General features: G+C 35.4%; 1 protein-coding gene across 8 annotated transcripts in view; it reads right to left on the bottom strand.

Annotated features, from left to right (window-relative positions):
* LOC128185983 (dystrophin-like) overlaps positions 1 to 19,067 on the bottom strand; it is a 124,450-nt gene that overhangs the window by 35,339 nt on the left and 70,044 nt on the right. For 7 of the 8 annotated variants that reach the window (XM_052855705.1, XM_052855703.1, XM_052855707.1 and 4 more), the window contains 14 exons: positions 16,193 to 16,310; positions 15,708 to 15,883; positions 14,244 to 14,361; positions 12,713 to 12,888; positions 12,223 to 12,364; positions 11,504 to 11,653; positions 10,764 to 10,952; positions 10,311 to 10,530; positions 9,952 to 10,154; positions 8,759 to 8,782; positions 6,981 to 7,098; positions 6,414 to 6,622; positions 5,412 to 5,566; positions 3,641 to 3,830 (listed from right to left, as the gene is read on the bottom strand). In XM_052855705.1, coding sequence (XP_052711665.1) covers positions 3,641 to 3,830; positions 5,412 to 5,566; positions 6,414 to 6,622; positions 6,981 to 7,098; positions 8,759 to 8,782; positions 9,952 to 10,154; positions 10,311 to 10,530; positions 10,764 to 10,952; positions 11,504 to 11,653; positions 12,223 to 12,364; positions 12,713 to 12,888; positions 14,244 to 14,361; positions 15,708 to 15,883; positions 16,193 to 16,310 — 2,188 coding nt within the window. The remainder of the gene's footprint in view (positions 1 to 3,640; positions 3,831 to 5,411; positions 5,567 to 6,413; positions 6,623 to 6,980; positions 7,099 to 8,758; positions 8,783 to 9,951; positions 10,155 to 10,310; positions 10,531 to 10,763; positions 10,953 to 11,503; positions 11,654 to 12,222; positions 12,365 to 12,712; positions 12,889 to 14,243; positions 14,362 to 15,707; positions 15,884 to 16,192; positions 16,311 to 19,067) is intronic. The other variant, XM_052855706.1, reaches the window with a different exon arrangement.

The raw sequence follows: 19,067 nt of genomic DNA, 5'->3' as shown, positions 1-19,067 counted from the left end.
CGACACCTCATACCCAGTGTCCGTCCCTCACACAATACGCAGTACACACACATTCCCAATCTCCATTGAACTTTTAAACTGTTATCTTCTTTGGAACATGTCCTGGCTACATAAGCACATTAACTTCTCTCCTCGACATAATTATTGGATAATCTACAAGCGCAGCTTAATTCCAATTACACTGGACGATTATCAAATTGGCTTTTCTTCGCTTTTCTGTGCCAGGTGTGTCATACACAGGTGAAGTGGCTATCAGGTGGATATTATATATACCTTCAGTACTTATATACATTCACAAACCATTAAATCTAAGTCACAGATCAATTAACACATCGAGTTCCCTTGTCATTTCCAATACTCTTGCTCTTTTGCAAAACATGTTTTTGCGAGTTAATTATATAACCTCTTTAACACATCCATGTCTTGTTTCTTGAAAAATCTCAAAACAGTCCTTCATCCTGATTAAACCATGTTTTTGCAGACCTCACATGGAACATGGAACTTAAAAAAAAAAAGCTTCGCAGTGTTTTGGATAACACTATCTAATAAGGCTTTCCTGATGACAATATTTAATCAAATCTGCATGCCCTTGTCCGATAAACTTCCTCAATCAAGATTAGACCTCCAGATGATTTAAACGTTCCTGAATATATTAAATCTATAATTTACGACTTGAAAAATCATCAAAAGAAACATAATGTTTATGGATAAGCATTTAACTTATGAATTTGAAATTCAAATTTTCCCCCAAATTCAGAGCAATGTACATCGCAAACTGGATCTATACCATTTAACCCTAAACAAAGTGGGTAAGAATCTAGACGTCAGATTCAATACCTCGGCAGAAACTCGATCAAACACCTGAATTAATCAAAGCATACAATCTACCAATATTAGGATATTTTTGTGACGGATATTAAAACAGAATGGCTTCTCAAAAAAACACCACAAAAAACTGAGATGAATTAGATTTGGAGCTCAGGAGCTAAAAACAAATACATACAAACTCAGACTAACTGAGAACAAAATCTATCTCTGAATATAATCAAATAAAAGAGGAGGGAAAAAAAAGCTTCAGCGAGAAAACAATTTATGTACATTGCATCCAAAAACAAATAATAATTGCTCTTTAGTTGCAACCAAATAATTAGGCGTCTTAGGTGTATTAATTCCACTCACAAAATAAGAACAAGTAAGTAAAAGAATAAAGACTTATTTCAGCCATTTCAATACAATTCAATATCCACCATGGAACTGCTGCATCCATAGATTATATTTTCTTGCCCTTCAGCACAACTGGGTACCCATAATGGATGATGGCGGATTATAAAATGAACTAAAAGAGGACATGTAGGTGTTGCAGACAATCAATGCTCCGACTGGTCATTGACGAGAAGCAGTTGTATAAATATGAGCAGCAATTTCACCATCTTTCATAACTGCTCTGGTTTCCATGGACATTTAGATTGAAATTTCCAGCAGCTAATGTCACTTCTTCCTGTCTAAAGTCTCGCCAATCACCTTTCAAATATAATCTAATTTCATTGTAGAACGGTACTGAGGACACTATGTAGCTGTTTATATAGGTTTGACTGACAATCCTTTAAACATCTTCGAGACTTGAGCAACTCAGGACACTCCTTCAAGTTGGTATTTACAAGTAAAGGCATTAACTTTAGGCAATTTATAATTTGAAAATTCATTAGACTCCAATGGTTTTTTGATCATTTCAATTGTCCAGAGAGATAAAAAGCATCCTTGAATATAGAATCAAATAGATTAATCCAGTTTTAAATGCACATATAGCATAATTTTCATTTTTGTCTCCATTCAGAGGAAATTCCTTTCAAAACAATAATCTTCATTAGATTCATCTGTTTTCAAGTTTTGGAAAAAAAATATATTCTAAAAAAATATAGTTTTGAATGGCAATGCCTAAATGACCATTTGGTAACGGATTTGGCAGTTGATGTATCCGATGGATTTCCAGTCAATCCGTGATTCCTTTGTGCATGGGTACATAATAATTCTCTCTCTCTTTCCGATCCATTCACTGCCCATTGATCCACTACACAGCAGCAATTAACGGGCAATTTCGATGCGTTGACTCCAGAATAGAATAATTCCACATCTTTTTTATTTTCACCAAAACTTCAAAACATCAGGAGCTTCAAATGATTTCCTTTGTAGTACAAGGTATACAATGGCAGATAATAAATACACAAAGAATGGCACTACAAAAGACCAAGTACTCTACATCCTGGGAGAAAGATATTCATGAAAATGGACTTACTGTTCTATCAAAAACATCCAATTAGAGGTTGAAATGAGAAGATACCCCCCCCTAGGTTGTTGATACTATAGCCATTAACTTCAATGCAGAACTTACTATTTGCCATGGTATTTTTTCATTCAATTAAGAATTCATTGAACCAACAAAACTCAGCTGCATGCAGCACCAAAAGATAAACTCAAAACAGTCAAAGAACATTAATATTAACATTACTGATAATAAATTGCAATGTAAAAAGCCCTAAAACCAAACTGACTTTACATACTAGTTGAAAATTTAATCAAACCACTCTTAAACTTTTATCACATGCAGTGTTTTTATTCATTGAACTAACATACATGTATGGTTATAAAACAAACACAAAACATCCCCTCCCCTCCATTAACCCTTCTACTCCCCCCCCCCCCCAAAAAAAAAAAAAAAAATTCTCATCACTGCCTTAAAAAGCCCTGACCTAATTTGACCTTTTGACCTCACTGCCTCAAGGTGACACAAAATGATTCATCAGCTGCTGAAACAGAAGCAAATTACTTTCCTGCCTAAATAGTAGTTGTGGGGCATAATTCTCCAGCACATGCTGGGGAGGTATTCTTTTTTTTTAAATATTCCTCAGGGATAACACTATTGCCGTAATGAAATCAATGGAGGATTCAGACAACTGCAATTACAAGGTATTTATACAATTTGCTTGGAAATCTTTTTTTATATTTCCACAGACAATATCCAATCAATTTCTAATTGTCGATAAATCTTATCCTCACATAACAGGAAACATATCCCAGCTTAATGCAAAAAACAATGGCAATGATATAATATACTTCTAAACATAGTGCCATATTGATATGGTCTTTTGTGTCGCCACTGAAGTATGTGATCTGATTTCTGTCAAAATATGACCACCACTCAGAGAACTAAATTAGTTTACCATTTACGGGCAAGTATTTATGAACATTTGTGTTTAACTACTCCATAAAATATGGAAATTGTATTGCTGCAGAGACTTTGCTTTTAGGGAATCAATTTTCAAATACACCACATGTATGTGCTTTATATATATTGTAGAACTGTCTGTGCAAGCCAGAACTGTGGAAGACATTTTAGACCCACATAACATGTGCATGGTCAAACACCAAAGATGAGACAAATGAACCAAATTCTAATGCTTGCTTCTCAATAGACTTAGTTTTTAATTAAATAATTCTGTCAGCACAATATATATCCTCACATATGGACAAAAAATCATTGAATTCAAACCTACAATAACTTTGTTATCTGCAATGCTTATCATTAGACCTAGCGGAGTCAGTACACATGGGTTTACATGTGATGTGAAAACGAGACTCCTACCTTGAACTGGACCAGGTACTCTGAGCACAGCTCCTGGTTCTGTCGGACGTCGCCCCTCCCCGTCTCCTCCACCAGGCGCACCAGGCTCTTGTCCATCTCCCTCATCCACCCCAGGAACACCTCCAGGGTGCCGTCCAGCTGGGACAGCGAGTTCTTGTTGTTCTGGAGGGACTTGATGTTAAAGGCTAGCCTGTCAACAAAGACCAAAACATGTTAGTAAGTTCATTCTTCTCTCTCTCTCTCTCTCTCTCTCTCTCTCTCTCTCTCATATTACTTTTCATGAATTTTCTTCAATCTTCTAAATCACTAGTATAAATATCCAGCTATAGATAAAAAGCACTAAGAACAACTGAAACAAATTCACTGCATTCATGTCCTTTAAGTAATGGCATATTATTGTGCGGGGAGAAAAAGGATCCGACTGTTAATGATTCGTAAAGTACAAAATGGGACCGGCATATTATTGCATTTCCTTAAGTTATATCTGACATAAGCTACTGTTCATTGCAATTTCCATAGCTGGGTATAGGTTATTAGAAGCCAGATAAATGCTTTGCTTTAAGGCAAATCTCAAAATATGGTAACCATTATATTCTGTGAGAAGTTAGTCTGTAGCACTTGTTGAAAATGGGTTGAAGTTTGTACCAGTCTTAACTGTATATATATGAGGTTGAGATCATAAAAAAAAATAAAGCAAAACATATACCAACGAACTGAAAACCTACAAAGTGAAAAAATATATGCAATTTAAAAAAAACAGTTTCCATGATAACCACATGAAGAACATCCAAATTAACAAATAGTGCTGAATCAGCCTCAAATCACTTCATTTTTTTTTTCAACATTAAAAAATAAATGATTTTTCAAAATCTAATTCCGCATTCAAATTTTTTGTTTCAGATCAAAATGTATAAAAATTGCTGAAATTTTAATCATTTTGAGAATACATTGTAAATAGTTTACAACAGATTTGAAATTCAATGAAAGGATATAAATACTTTTCATTTATATAAACGCATTTTGGGCAATTAATGTCGAAGTGACCAATTCTTCTGTGGGTTTAGTTCATTGAAATCAGATGAATAACAACAGGTGGAGGTCATGAAACTGAATGACTACTTATTATATAAGTTGATGGTTAGGAGACTACAGGTATTGAGACTGAAAACTTACTTCATGTGATGATGGTGGACAGACAGAAACTTGCTACCTAAGATTAGGATACTATGATTATCACAGGATGATGGTTGGGAGAATTTGACTGCACAGGATGATTGTTGGGAGAATTTGACTACACAGGATGATGGTTGGGAGAATTTGACTGAACAGGATGATGGTTGGGAGAATTTGACTACACAGTGTGATGGTTGGGAGACTCTGACTACACAGAGTGATGGTTGGGAGAAACTGAGAACACAGGATGATAGTGAAATTGAGAACACAGGGTGATGGTTGGGAGAATGACTAAACAGAGTGATGGTTGGGAGAATTTGACTATACAGAGTGATGGTTGGGAGACTCTGACTACACAGAGTGATGGTTGGGAGAAACTGAGAACACAGGATGATAGTAGGAATGGTATGACTAACAAAATGATGGTTGGGAGACTTTGCTTACATAGGGTGAATTTTGGGAGACTTTGCCTCAGAGTTTAGGAAATTATGATCACAAAGGGTGAGGATTGGGTTACGTTTGGAGACTATAACAACGCAAGGTAAGTGTTGGGAGACTGACTACATCATGTGAGTGTTGGGAGACTCTGACTACAGACCTGTGAAGTAGGGTGGACCAGCGGTTCATGGCCTTCTCCAGCTGTAGCTTGATGTGACTGGTGTCGTCTGTGGAGTACTCGTCTATCAGCTTACTGGCCAGCTTCTTCAGCTTGTCAATGATACGCTGTCTCTCATCAACCTCTGACTGCAGTTGCTATTGCAATGTTTGGTGAAGTGTTAATAAATAATCATTTCTCTGTTTTAAAAGCATGGATCAGAGTTTTAATATAAATGCATCTTTTTGACCATATTGTTTCATTTCTTTTGTCCGTTATATATGCTATTTGTTATGTGCTCACTAAAAGACATAATTAAACATATTATGTAAACTTTTCAAAATCTTTGATTATTCACTGCAAGATTTGACAACTGCTTTCTGGTAATAACTTATCATGACATGCTTTAATTTGCTCAACTAGAAACGCCAACCAATTACAACATACCATAATCAAAACAGCAACAGCTATGGCCAATTACACGAAATATTGAGTTACTGCCATGCGAACAAATTTGCTACCTCCAGATTCAATGTACAATTTGGATTTCATTTGTACTTTCAACCATATTAATGATTTTCTAATGGTCCAATCAAAAATCTCATGAATACTAATACCCATGATACTCAGAAAAAATTTCAGAGTTGATTTATTGCGCATAATAAATTGCACTAGTTTTGGACTGATTGACCTTATTTATACGCAAATTCTAGATCCAAGGTCAAATAAGCATGTTGAATAATGTAAGACTAGACAATGTTTTCTGCAAGAACAGCGGCATTTGTTATATTGCTTTAATACACTATTATTTCTCCTGTTCAAGTTTATCTTGGTCCTTGATGCTTTGAGTGGATGGCATTAATTTCTGTTTATGTAATTTGTATGTCTTACTTTCTGTTTAGCCATCTATTGCTTTTACTTTCTGTTTATGCTGTAAATAGGTCTTACTTTCTGTTTAGCTATCTGCTGGTCTTACTTTCTGTTTACACTGAGAATTACTCTTACTTTCTGTTTAGTTATCTGCTGGTCTATGTTGGTCCCTGAGGCCCTGACTGGGTTGGCATGGAGATCCTCCTCGATCTGTCCTAGCCAGCGCTCGAACTCGGCGTGCATCTCGTCAAACTGACGGCACTCGAGCAGCATGTCGTCCAGCTGGGTCTTCCTCTGATTGACATGTGACAAGGCCTCTTCCCAGTGCTCTTGTAATTTCTCCGCTGAAATTAATCAGAGACCATTGCCCCTTGTTATATTTGCATCAGAAGGTTTTTTTTGTTCTTTCAAATCTGTGGCATCATTTTGATTTGTTGGGCAATGATGTAGCTATCTATTTAAAACATCAAATCAAGTTAAAATTGAAGCTGGTCAATGATGTATTTATCTAGTTAACACATCAAATTAAAGTTAAAATTGAAGCTGGTCTAAAGTGAATATACACACCCTTAAAGTTGGACAAATGTATAATTCTTTTATCCCATGTAAGAATAAGATAGGCTTAACATCAAACATAAATTAGACAACCAAAGTCATAATGGTTCCATGTCCCTGATTTGACCTTTGACCTTGACCCCTCACCTCTGTCCTTGAGGATCTTTTTGTCCTCTTCACTCATCCTCTGCTTCTGCAGATCTCTGGCTGTGCTCAGAACTTGTTCGAGCTGGGGCCTCTTCGACTCCATGTCTTGCAAAACATTCTGTTCAAAAAGAAGGTAAACAATTGCACTTTTGTCTGTTTTTTCCTTTCCATGACCATTAAAAAAATCTTCAGTAAAAGGTGGACACAATTGTGAGTTTCTATTAATAAATTAAACATCAAAATAAAAGTCTAAAAGCACTGCTTTGCAAGCTTGTTTGATGATGGTATTTCTTTGGTATTCAAAGACATTTTATAGTTATAATTTTTGTCCCTCACAATATCTGGTTTAATGCAAATATTACTTTAAAGAAAATTCAGACTGTCTATGATGTTAAAGAAAATCAATTTTGTGACATTTATACTTTTAACATTTTAGTGAATGTGTTATACTTCAATCTTTTTCTTTCCTCCTTATTATCCAAATACAAAAGTGCTAGAGATATTTTAATCTTACATGGTTACATGAAAACACAACTGTTACAGATATTTTTGTGATATCAAAATAGTTTACTGATGATGAAAATGTACCCAAACCACTTAAATCTAAAACCTACTCATTTCGATCTTCATCTTGCATTGAGCAATATAGTTAAATTGATTGTAACTATGTAATTATCTAAAGGAAAAAAATACTACTCAATAAGAAATGAACAGGCCATCCTGACCTTTCATAAAAAAAAATAAAACTGTAATATAAATACAGGATCTAAAACAGTCATTTTATAGTCTTTTAGATAAGCTCTTGTACAAGGAAAGAAAATAAGGGAAAGGGAAATTACAGCACTCCGTAGACATAATAAATATTTCAGTTCAGTGTTAATTGTAGGAAGACATTCCTAAGTTGTGGGGATAATGTACCAAGGGATCGTTGGTTGCGAAGTCAGCTGATTGATTTTCCAATGTTAATGGGATAAAATCGTTTAAGTACCCAATAATTAAACTTGATTCATTGAAAAAGAGTGAAGACTACAAAATAAAATCCCAATACTGCTGTCCAGACATTTCAATTTATACTCCTCTGTCTCTGTCTCTCTCTGTCCCTCTCTCTCTCTCTCCTCTCTCTCTCTCTCTCTCTCTCTCTCTCTCTCTCTCTCTCTCTCTCTCTCTCTCTCTCTACACATCAAGATGAAATGAATATACCCTTAAAAGACTCTCAGAAATCCTTATTCTATTAAAAGTGAAGAACACATTTATTCACAATTCCTTCATAAAATACTTATTAATGATGAAATCACGACGGATCATAAAGAAAAAAATATTAGTATCTCCTTTAAATGTTTTTTTTTTTTTTTTTTTACTAAGAAACTTTTAATATTCATTTATACTTGAAAAAAAAAAAAAAATTAAAAACTTACAACAGATTCAAAATACCCAAATTCAAAAAGTTATAATCACATCACTCAATTAATTATGTCTGAAATTATTGTTAATGGTATAATTGAAAGCCAGACAGCTGCATCAAAATCATCAAAGAAAGTTGAACCATTCAATTGCTGTCACCAAAAAGATACGAATTTAGCATTACATTAACCAATCAGAAACACTGCCAAACTCAAAATGTTATAATTACGGTGAAAAACACGAGTTAAAATTAACAACCAGCCACCAGATGTCTATCAAGTTCAGAGAAAAGAATAGTGAGTGACCACCTTTTAAAGAAGAAATATATACAATAATTGAACTTCTAACATTCAGAAAGCTCCCTCAATAATACTTACAAGTAGCTGTCCCGACAGAAACCACTACATTGTACAGAACAATAGGTTCATGTTAAAGAATGCTTTCAAATTTAAAGTATCTTGTAATATATTGGACATGTATTTCCCGTCTGGACACCCACCCACCCCCTTTTTTCATTAAAGCAATGATTGTAACTCTAGTGTACTTCAGAAACATTAAGGATTCTAATCCAACCCCCCAACCTCAAATAACACAAAAACAAAAACACTTCAAAAACATTATAACACAGAAAAGTGATCAAAAGCAATGTCTCATTGAATATCTATTGAATATCAATTTGTGCTACTAATATATATACATTGTGAACAGAATGGAAGAAAACATATTGAACCCATTGGCTTGTATGATGATAATGATGAGATACGAACAACAGCAGCAATCAATGAAGATCTCCAACATATACTGATATATATATACATGCTATAAATCAAAACCAAACACACATCAACGCAAAGAGAAAAGAGTAGTTCTCTCAAGATAATCTACAAGAGAAATGAACGCAAAAGTGTGCTGCAGAACAAACTAAATTCAATGTGCAATGTGCAAGGCAAAGCAAAATTCCTTCTATGGTAATCAAAGTAAGAGTTATTGCCCTTTATTCAGATCTCTCATATATAATATACAAAATCAATGTGAAAAAAAAAATTCTCCCTCACTTTATCATCAAAACAATGGAATTCTCAAAGCTTTAGTTACCACAGCCCCATTAAATCAAGCTCTGAACTCCAAATCATCAAAAAAAGAATACAACACACACCATTCTACACAGCAGACAACAACAAAACGAGAGGGGGAGGAGGAAGGGCGGAAGGGAGGGAGGTAAATTACTGGGATATTAGTAATAACAGACCTTAAGGATCAAAAGTTGCTCATAAATATCACTGATCAGTGCATGCACAGCTTCAAAATCGAGCGTGCTCAAATCGTGCTGCGTCAAATCCATACTCGCACTGCACTCGCGCTTAGTCTACCACATAAAGCAAAGGACATTTGGTGTGTACATGTTATTGATGAAAAAAAAGTTACAAATTATAAACATCCACAAAACGGTAAAAAAAATTGACATTTAGATAAATTTCATTAGGAGTCAAATTCTTTTCTTTTTTTAATAAAAGTACAAAGCATGCAGGGTATCTAACTATCAACTACACAGCATCTCTGGGATATATACCTTTTGTTTCATGATGGTTTGTTCAATATCGGAAATATCGCCAACTGTAACCCTCTGAGATTTCAGCATCCTCTCCAGGAGAGTCAGCCAATCACGGAGCTCGGCTACAGAACGGTCAAAGTCCAGGATCAGTGAACTCTGGTTGACCTCTGTTGTCTGCCTGGTTTCTATGACAACTGTCTGTTGCATCTGCGAAACTTTCACTAAAACAAAAATAGCAGATTCATGAGTTAGAAGATATCAAATAAAAGCATATTTTATTTTTAACCATTATCAAGGATCAAAATTGTCCATTCAAAATTAACAGAAAATTTTTAACCATTAATGAATTATTTTGCAGATCTTATTTTACAACTTACCTTGAGTCAAAACTTCCTCTAGAAAGTTGTCTGTGACTGGTTTGATTCTGTCCATCAGTCCCTGTAATTTCTCCCAATCAGAATTGACCTCGTTGATTTGGTGCTGAATGCTGTCTGGCATGACCACTTCCTGTTCAGCACACTCCTCCATCAGATCCCCGTACTGACTGTTGATACTGTCCACGTTTTCTCTGTGAGATTCTATGGCTGCTCTTGTAGACTACAAGATGTATTAAAAGATGTCAGAATCTAATATTTTCAATATATTTGTACAGCCTTCATACAAACATTCAATACCCCCAATACCAGCAATAATTCTAACTAATAAATTCAACAACTTTAAAAAAATAATTTTGTTAAAATTTCCATTAGGGAGCTGCAAATGTTTAACACTAAAGTGAAAAATAGTTATAATCAAATGAATTAAAGAATGAATCAATCAGTTAATTTTACCTGTGGGTCTACAACAATGGAATCGTCCTGGTCGACTGAGGTGGCAGACACTGGGTGGTGCTGGGCCTCCAGAAGAGCCCGGGTGGCGGTCAGCCACTGCTGGAGCTGGGACACCTCGCTCTGGAACTGCTGCAGTTTGTGGAGTCTCTGCTCCGTCCGTGAAATGTGCTGCGGGATCTCTCCGGCCACCTGAAACAAGCAATCTCATTGAAATATAGCATCATATATTTTTTAAAATTCTTTTTCTTTGAAGCATGCCTGACATAAGCCACATCTAATGAATAAAACATTGTAGTTTTTGTTAAATCTATTTAAATCTAAATGCTATCGTAGAATCATAAATGCTTATCTTGAAATTTCCTTTATCTTTCATAGTTATATAGATAACCCAGCTTCCATTATTGCAGCCAATGTAAACTACCTACAAACTACAACTACCTACAACACAGTAATCTCTTATCTCTGTTTAACCCTGAGTCTACAATGACCTTGACAATTGATCTCTGTTTGACCCTGAGTCTAGATGTACACTGACCTTGACAATTGATTTCTGTTTGACCCTGAAGTCTACACTGAACTTCACAATTAACCTTTGTTAACCACTGATTCCACAGTGACCTTGATAATTTGACCTCTGTTTGACCATGAGTCTACAGACCTTGACAATTAACCTTTGTTGACCCCTGATTCCATAGGGACCTTGACAATTGACCTCTGTTTTACCCTGAGTCTACACTGACCTTGACAAACCGCTGGTTCAGGCTGTCCAGGTCCTTGTGGATGTTCTCTTTGTCCCCCGGGGTGAGGGTGGTCTCCCTCAGTAACTTCTCTCCCTTGGTGTTGATCTCCTGTAACATTCTCCTCTTTCCTTTCACCTCATCTTCCTTGTCCTAATCATATACGATAAAGTCGTGATCACATATTGAAAAAATAATTTTTTAATTTTTCGAATGGTTAGATTAAGGATTTAAGCATATATTTTGGCCAGAAGTTAACCAAAAATGCTGAGTATGTTGACAAAGCTATTAATTTATTGCATCTTTGCATTTTCAATTTCAACAAACATAAAAAAAAAAAAGCCAGCAGATTTCTAACTATTTCCCCCTCCCTTTCCCATACAACCCCCCCCCCCCCCCCCACCTCTCACACATAATGGATGAACAAGATATGTAGATCAAATCAGCATCATTGAACATAAGGCCTTCATCGCCAATTCAAATTATATGTATGTATACATTATATAAATAGTGCTTTGCGTCGGTTGACAATGGTTTTCTCTGGGTGTCAATTTCAACTGTTACCCTCCCAAACAGGCACTATTTATATAGTGTTACCCGTTGCTAAGTGTGTTGCTAACGCTGAGGGTAATAGAATGGATTATCAACTGAGTCTAAACCAATCAAATTTCAATATTTAACATGAAAGTATAATAAACACCATTGTACACAAACTTTCAGACCTTGATTTTTTCCAGTGTTTCGTCCAGGCTCTTTTCATCCAGAGTAACATAACTGGCCAGGACATTTTCTGTCTCGTCAATCCAGAGAAACAGTTCATCCATTTCTGTGGAGAAATCTGATGTCTTCATACTTTCTGCTGAGCTAAAGTCAAAATAGAAAAGAAAACCATAAAACTTTATATATGAATCCAATATTAAAAATAAAACTTAAATATGCTTTTACTTCAGGTGCCTGTTCCAATGAATCAGCTGGAAATAGTCTATTTATCTAATTCTAAAATTCAAATTTTTCAAACATGTCCAAATTTCAATTCTGAGTAAGAAATCAGTTTTGTTAGGGGGTGGGGATGAGGGGGGTGGAAACTGTGTGTGAAAGTGGTTATAAATACAACAAAATTGATATAAAGGAGAGTATCATGATTCCCTAACCATTATCAGTTTTATGCCTCCCCTCTCACCTGTCTGGGTGGTAGAGCACCACCTTACTCACCTGTCTGATGGGTGGAGCACTGCCTGACACAGCTTGTCCCACCGCCGGTTGATGTGGTCCAGTTTCTCCCTCAGGGTGTGGGCGTCATTCTTGTTGGACTGTTGGATCACCTCCCCTCCCTCTGCATTCATGTTGTTCAGGATGTTCTGATGACTCTTGATCCCAGAACTCAAATCCTACAACATGGTATTGGTTTAAGAAATAAAGTACGAGTTATCATGAATGTTGGAGAATAACCTCCGAGGTCAAGAAATGTTGTTTTGAAATATAAAAGCCGAGGCGTCAGCCGAGGCTTTTATATTTCAAACAACATTTCGAGACCGAGGTGGTTATCCTGCAACATTCACGAAAACAAGAACTTTATTTCTATTCTACTAACAGCCCAGTATTTTTACAGTTTGTTTCTCCTATAGAGAGACGATCTAGGTCATTTTGACGGCTGTTCCGTGTAACCCCAAAGGTTTTGTTAGTAATGTTTACATGTGTAGGCCTATCGATCAAAGAAATCACATGCAGACGACAGAATTTTTCTTTGGATTTTTAATACTCTTCACTTATTTATAAAATATCTTTGAGTTATATTTCTAATATTCTATAGTCAATTTAATACGATTATTACTACTACACGTTATACATTTTATGTAAAAACACACAGTGAAAATGTGCTGGGGAGGTCCTAGGAAGAGCCGCATTGATCTCTTAAAAATAAACATTTGAGGCAATACACATTGTTTTGACTGGAACTAATTAACATGTGAAATTGACATGGTTTTAAAACTTTTTAAGGTTTAAAGTTGTACTTTCATGATCAGTGCGAGACAAATAGGTATTTCTGATCTGATAATTTACTGATGACGTTCGTGGTATATTGGAGAATAATGTCCGCGGCATCTCTTTGATCTTGGCAATAACTGTAGTAGAATATAATATAAATGATCATTTACTTGATCCCACAACTCAAATCCTACAACATGGCAACTCAAATCCTACAACTCAGTATTGGTTATTATATAAATGATCATTTACTTGATCCCACAACTTAAATCCTACAACATGGCATCGGTTATAAATGATTATTTACTTGATCCCCGAACTCATATTCTACAACATGGTGTCGGTTATAAATAATCCTTTACTTGATCCCCGAAATCACATCCTACAACATGGTTCTAGTAATGAACAACCATCATGGTCTTGGTAAAAAACAATCACCAGAAATCATCAGAAACACCAGAAACAAGCAATCACTTTATGAGACTAGGTTGCATGTCATGGCCTTTTTAAAGCAAATCTCAACCTCCAATAAAAGGAAAATCTGAGGAAATTTTATTGAATGTCATATGGAGTTTAATCAATTATCACAAAAAATGCAAGTGATTTCAACTTTGGTAAACAGAAAAATGTTAATAGTGAAGTACAGTATATTTAGTAATTCAAATTTGAAGATGATTACATAGACTGATTATAGACCACTGAGCCTCCATAACTTAATTAAAACAAGTTAAAGTTTTTTCCTACATGGTAACAGTACCTCATACGCTGCTCTCCCCTTTCTCTCCAGGTCGGCTTCAGCAACCAGCAGCCATGTTGTCACCTGCCTCATGTCTGCGTGGAATCTCTCCCATTGCTTGGAGTCTGAGGTCCATGTCCTGAAACAGAGGAAACTCAGGTTAATATTTCCCATCACTACATAAATCTCAGAACCTCTAAACTATCATAAAAGTTTACTTTAATCCTACGACAGAGGCATTTTTATCACTTTCCAATTTCAATGAACAATTTTTGAACCCGAGATCCTAAATTATCCTCATTTCCATATCTCTATAGAACTATTTCAAATCAAAACAACTTTCTAGAAAACCAAAAAGCCACAAGATAATTTTATCCAAGAAAACAAATAAACCAATATCCAATTTAGAACTTTCATTGATTTGTTGGACTGAATGATATGCATGCAGTCATCTTGCCTCACGAAAAGCTTCCATCGAAATTCAGCATCATAATTCAATAAGACTAGCCCATGAGCACAGAATAAATATATACATTTCGCCAGTACATACACTGGTATTAACAATCACAAACTCCCTTAAATCAATATCAGTTCGGCTGGATATACTGAGCCATTTGCCATGTACTGGCATCAGGTCATAAATACTTGGAGAAATGCATGCAATGTAAACAGTGTCTTGAGGTGGTGTCTGAACCAATGGTCAGATGAAGTCAATTATTATAGTAGTACAAATTGTCTAGATGGTCAGAATGTCTGAATTATATACAGCATCTGTGTACTAAAGAGTCTGGCATCTGCTTAATCTCTTAAGAGAGCCAAAAAAAAAAATACAAGGAAAACTGAGATTTGTCTCATACAGTGTAACTTCTAAGGGCCCTATAATATTTTTACTCCAATTTAAATGTTAATAATTATTTTAAAGTAGTGTATAATTCATGTAGTGCTATTTATTGATGTTTGCAATCTGCTCTGCTGATGAGTGGAATAAATCTAGCAGAAGATTGTGGCATCTGAAAACTAGAAATGATCTGAAGTCATTGACCAAGGTCAAGGTCACACCATCTATGTCAAAGAAAAGCTAGGACCCCTGAAGCTGGCAGATAAGAGCAATATATTGATGATGTGACCTTGACCTTATTCAATAACCTTACACCAGGGTCATGCCACACTCTCATATTAAGAGTCTCTGGTATTTGTCTACTCACAACAGTTATAGACATGAAAGTAAGGTGGACAGACAGACTGACAGATAGGATAGATGGACATGATGATTCCATTATGCTTCACTCAAACTTATGCATTAGCCTTTGAGATATTGTGTTATACTAAAAAAAATTTCAAAAATGATCAATCCATTCCAACCACCACTTCATGGTACAAAACAAGTTTTTTAAAAATTCATTGAGAACCCACCCTAAATGATATTTCAAAGGCAACAGAGGCTTTAGTCGTATGTGATGCTCTATTTATCGTTTTCTGCCCTACCTGTCTTTCTTCTCCTGCACTGCCTCGTACAGAGTCTCCCATCTCCTGTTGATGGCGTCCAGTTTCTCCCTCATCCCTTTGGCATCCAGCATGTTGGACTGTCCTATGATGTCATTTCCTGTTGTGTTCATATTGTTCAAAGTGGTCTGATGGGTCTGCAGTCCATTTTTAATTTCCTAAATAAAAAGGTTCAATTTTGATTACCCATGCAATGACTACAATGCAGGTACTTGGCCTTTATGACCATTAATAGTATGGACTTGAACTTCATGACAGGATTTCCAATTTTAAATCTTGCTAGCATCAGTTTTACATGCAAAATTTTTACTAATTTGTATAAGAATATGCCTTACACAATGTACTCCTACTGTAAACATTGCATATATATACAGGTAAGTTTCTGACTATGGTATTTAAGGTTAGCTAATTAAGTTGTATTATTATTTACAAACATAGGAAACCACTATCTGTCCATTGGTCAGTACCTTGTGTGATGCGTCCCCATTGTTCTCTAGGTTGGATTCGGCCACTAGCAGCCACGTGGTGATCTCCTTGAAGTTCGCATGGAACCGCTTCCACTGTTCAGAGGCTCGCGTCCATCTCCTGTGAACACACAGAGTGAACTCTATAGTTCATGAACTCTTACACATGTCAACAGTCAATAAACTTAAGTGAATCTACCAACTAGACTTCATAATCCATTGCCGAAATGGACCCCAATTCCATTAAAGAATTCCATACCCAATTACTATCATCCATTCACAGAAGTTTTCCAACTGCCTCTGTAAACATACAAGGTTGACTACTATAGGTCACAGAGACATATCTCGATCTTCTTCAAACTCCCCATAATACTTAATTCAATAACAAATTGCACAGGAACCGAGCTCAAAATACACTAACTTCCCAGCCTTTGATACAACATACAGATGCAACAATCAAGAAGCCAGTCAATCAATATAGGAAGCCCACCAGAATACAGGAATACCATTCCTTTTACTAACCTTAGCTCAGAGAAGCTATTTCAGATGTGCCATAGGGGCAGAAATAGTTTCAGGGAATGTAAACAATGGCCATTCTGAATGCTCATTGTCTAAACCAATCAGGTCGTACTAACCACCTGCATCTCAGCTAAACCCTGAGGAAGAGCTGCATGTGTACTCAATGACCCCGCTAAATCTGTGGTATATCAACATAGCCGAAACCCAAGGCAGCTCTTTCAAGTGTAGAAAAAGCACAATTGGATAGTTCAAGTATTTACAAAATTTGACCTAGTCAGTTGATAATAATAGCTATATAGGCTGCACTGTACAAGTCTGTCTCAGTTGTCTTTACGTGCCTGGGTTCCACTGTATAAAGTAAACTTATTACCAATAGATATATCGAGCATATACATTTTAGATTGCTGCTGTTACAGCCAATGAATTGTAGATATGGACATGTCTTAGTGATCATGGTTCTGATACAAAGGTCTGGCAACTTCTGTTTAGTCCTAGTTATAACGGCTAGTGATGTTTCAGACATTAAAAATAGATATACCCCCACCTTTAACACCCCCCCCCCCCTTTTTTCCCTCTTTAATGAACAAAAAATTGAGTTTGATATTCAGATAGTTAAAGCAATATGAGCTGCATTTTTTAGAATTTTGTGTTGCTGTAAAAACCTGCTAGTATGGTAAGCCTGCATATAACTTAAACTTTTATGATAAATAATGTTGGTAAAAACCATTTATTTTTGTCAGTCTAGCAAAGATATCTCTTCTAAGGAACATATAGGAAATCTATTTTTGTACAGGACGACAATAATTCAATTTTGCTCCAATTAAGGTTCCTTAACATGAGCCCTTTTCACAAAACTTTGACAAAAAAAATATTAAAAACCATGATATTTTTGTCATTTTAGTAGAAAATAACATTTTCGTTAAATAAAATTTCATCTTGAAAATTGCAGCTCATATTGCTTTAAGCTAGTTTCCATGTTCTTGTGGACACTGATTAGGTAAACAGATTTATATCAATTTAATATAATTTAATTCCTCTTTAATGATTGAGCTTTTTGGCTTTTAAGGGAGAAAGAGTAAGAGTGTATAAGTTGTACTTCCTTAATTTGAACTGGGATGTAAATACACGTACTTCAACATATACATATATATCTATATATATATACTACAGGTAAATCTGGTGTACATAAGTGATATCAATTACTGTGGATTACCTGTCAATATATACTGTATATTTCCTATCTGTCAGCTACACCTTAACCGATAAACTTTGACATTTGTCATTGCAAATATATTGATACACCACACTTATCTACCACATAGACAATTACAAGGTATAAAAATCTCAGAATACATTAAATCTCTCTCAAGTTCAGTTACCCCTCGTTTCTACATTATATTATATTAATAAGTACTGCTGCATTATAATGCTAAAAGATGAGAGCAAGACATATGCAGGAAGTTTATAGGTAGCAGTGTTTATTATTTTTTCCTTAATATTTTCACTCAATGAAGGACCTGTAAACTACATTTGATCAAAACCAGCACAGCAATAAGATCAGTTAATTAAAAACTCTGCTATATTAACATTTGTCAATTAATTTTTTTTTAAATAGCTTACTATCCTCCTATTCTTTATTACTTTCTTATGTGTTCGAATTTTTTCCAAAAAATATAAATTTACTCTGAAAAAAATTCAACATTATGCATCTACCATCAGTTTTCCTGACTGTGCAATACAATCCTTACATTGTTGAAAACAATCCCCAATCTTACTGGTTTTTTTTTTTCGTGGGGACTTACTTGATTAACTCTGGATCATAAGGCACAGTGATTATCCTGTTATGAATCTGAGCCATATTTTCACACTCTCCAATGAAACTTTTTTTTATTCACAAGATCACTTTATATAATTAAAATTAACACTAATTAAATCTACTCCAGGTGAGAAATCCTGCCCATTTTCAATGAAGACATACACTGACACACCGATGAACACGAGAGTGTGTATGTTTGTGAGGACCTTTTGCCGTAGTGGTCCTAATCTACACCCTGAGATAATCAGGTCACTCAGTCGACATCCTCTTTATAAACGTAAATCAAATAAGTCTACGTTTCTTAATGCTTATTTTTTTTTCCAATAGTTTGCTTGCAAAGTGTTTGGTCCATGCATTTAAACTTGTAAACAAATTACAACTTATACAGTGAGAGGAGAGAAAGATGGAAAAAGAGAGATAGAAAGAATTTCATGCATGTTCTCCATGTTCTAGATATCACTAAATGACACATATTCAAAAAAATTGCAAGGTTTTAAAAGGAAACCAAACATCTTTTCAATTTTTTTTCCTACTTCTTTTTTA

Source organism: Crassostrea angulata, chromosome 5 (genome assembly GCF_025612915.1).
Source record: "Crassostrea angulata isolate pt1a10 chromosome 5, ASM2561291v2, whole genome shotgun sequence".
Lineage (NCBI taxonomy): Eukaryota > Metazoa > Mollusca > Bivalvia > Ostreida > Ostreidae > Magallana > Magallana angulata.
This window is presented reverse-complemented; position numbering and strand designations above follow the sequence as displayed.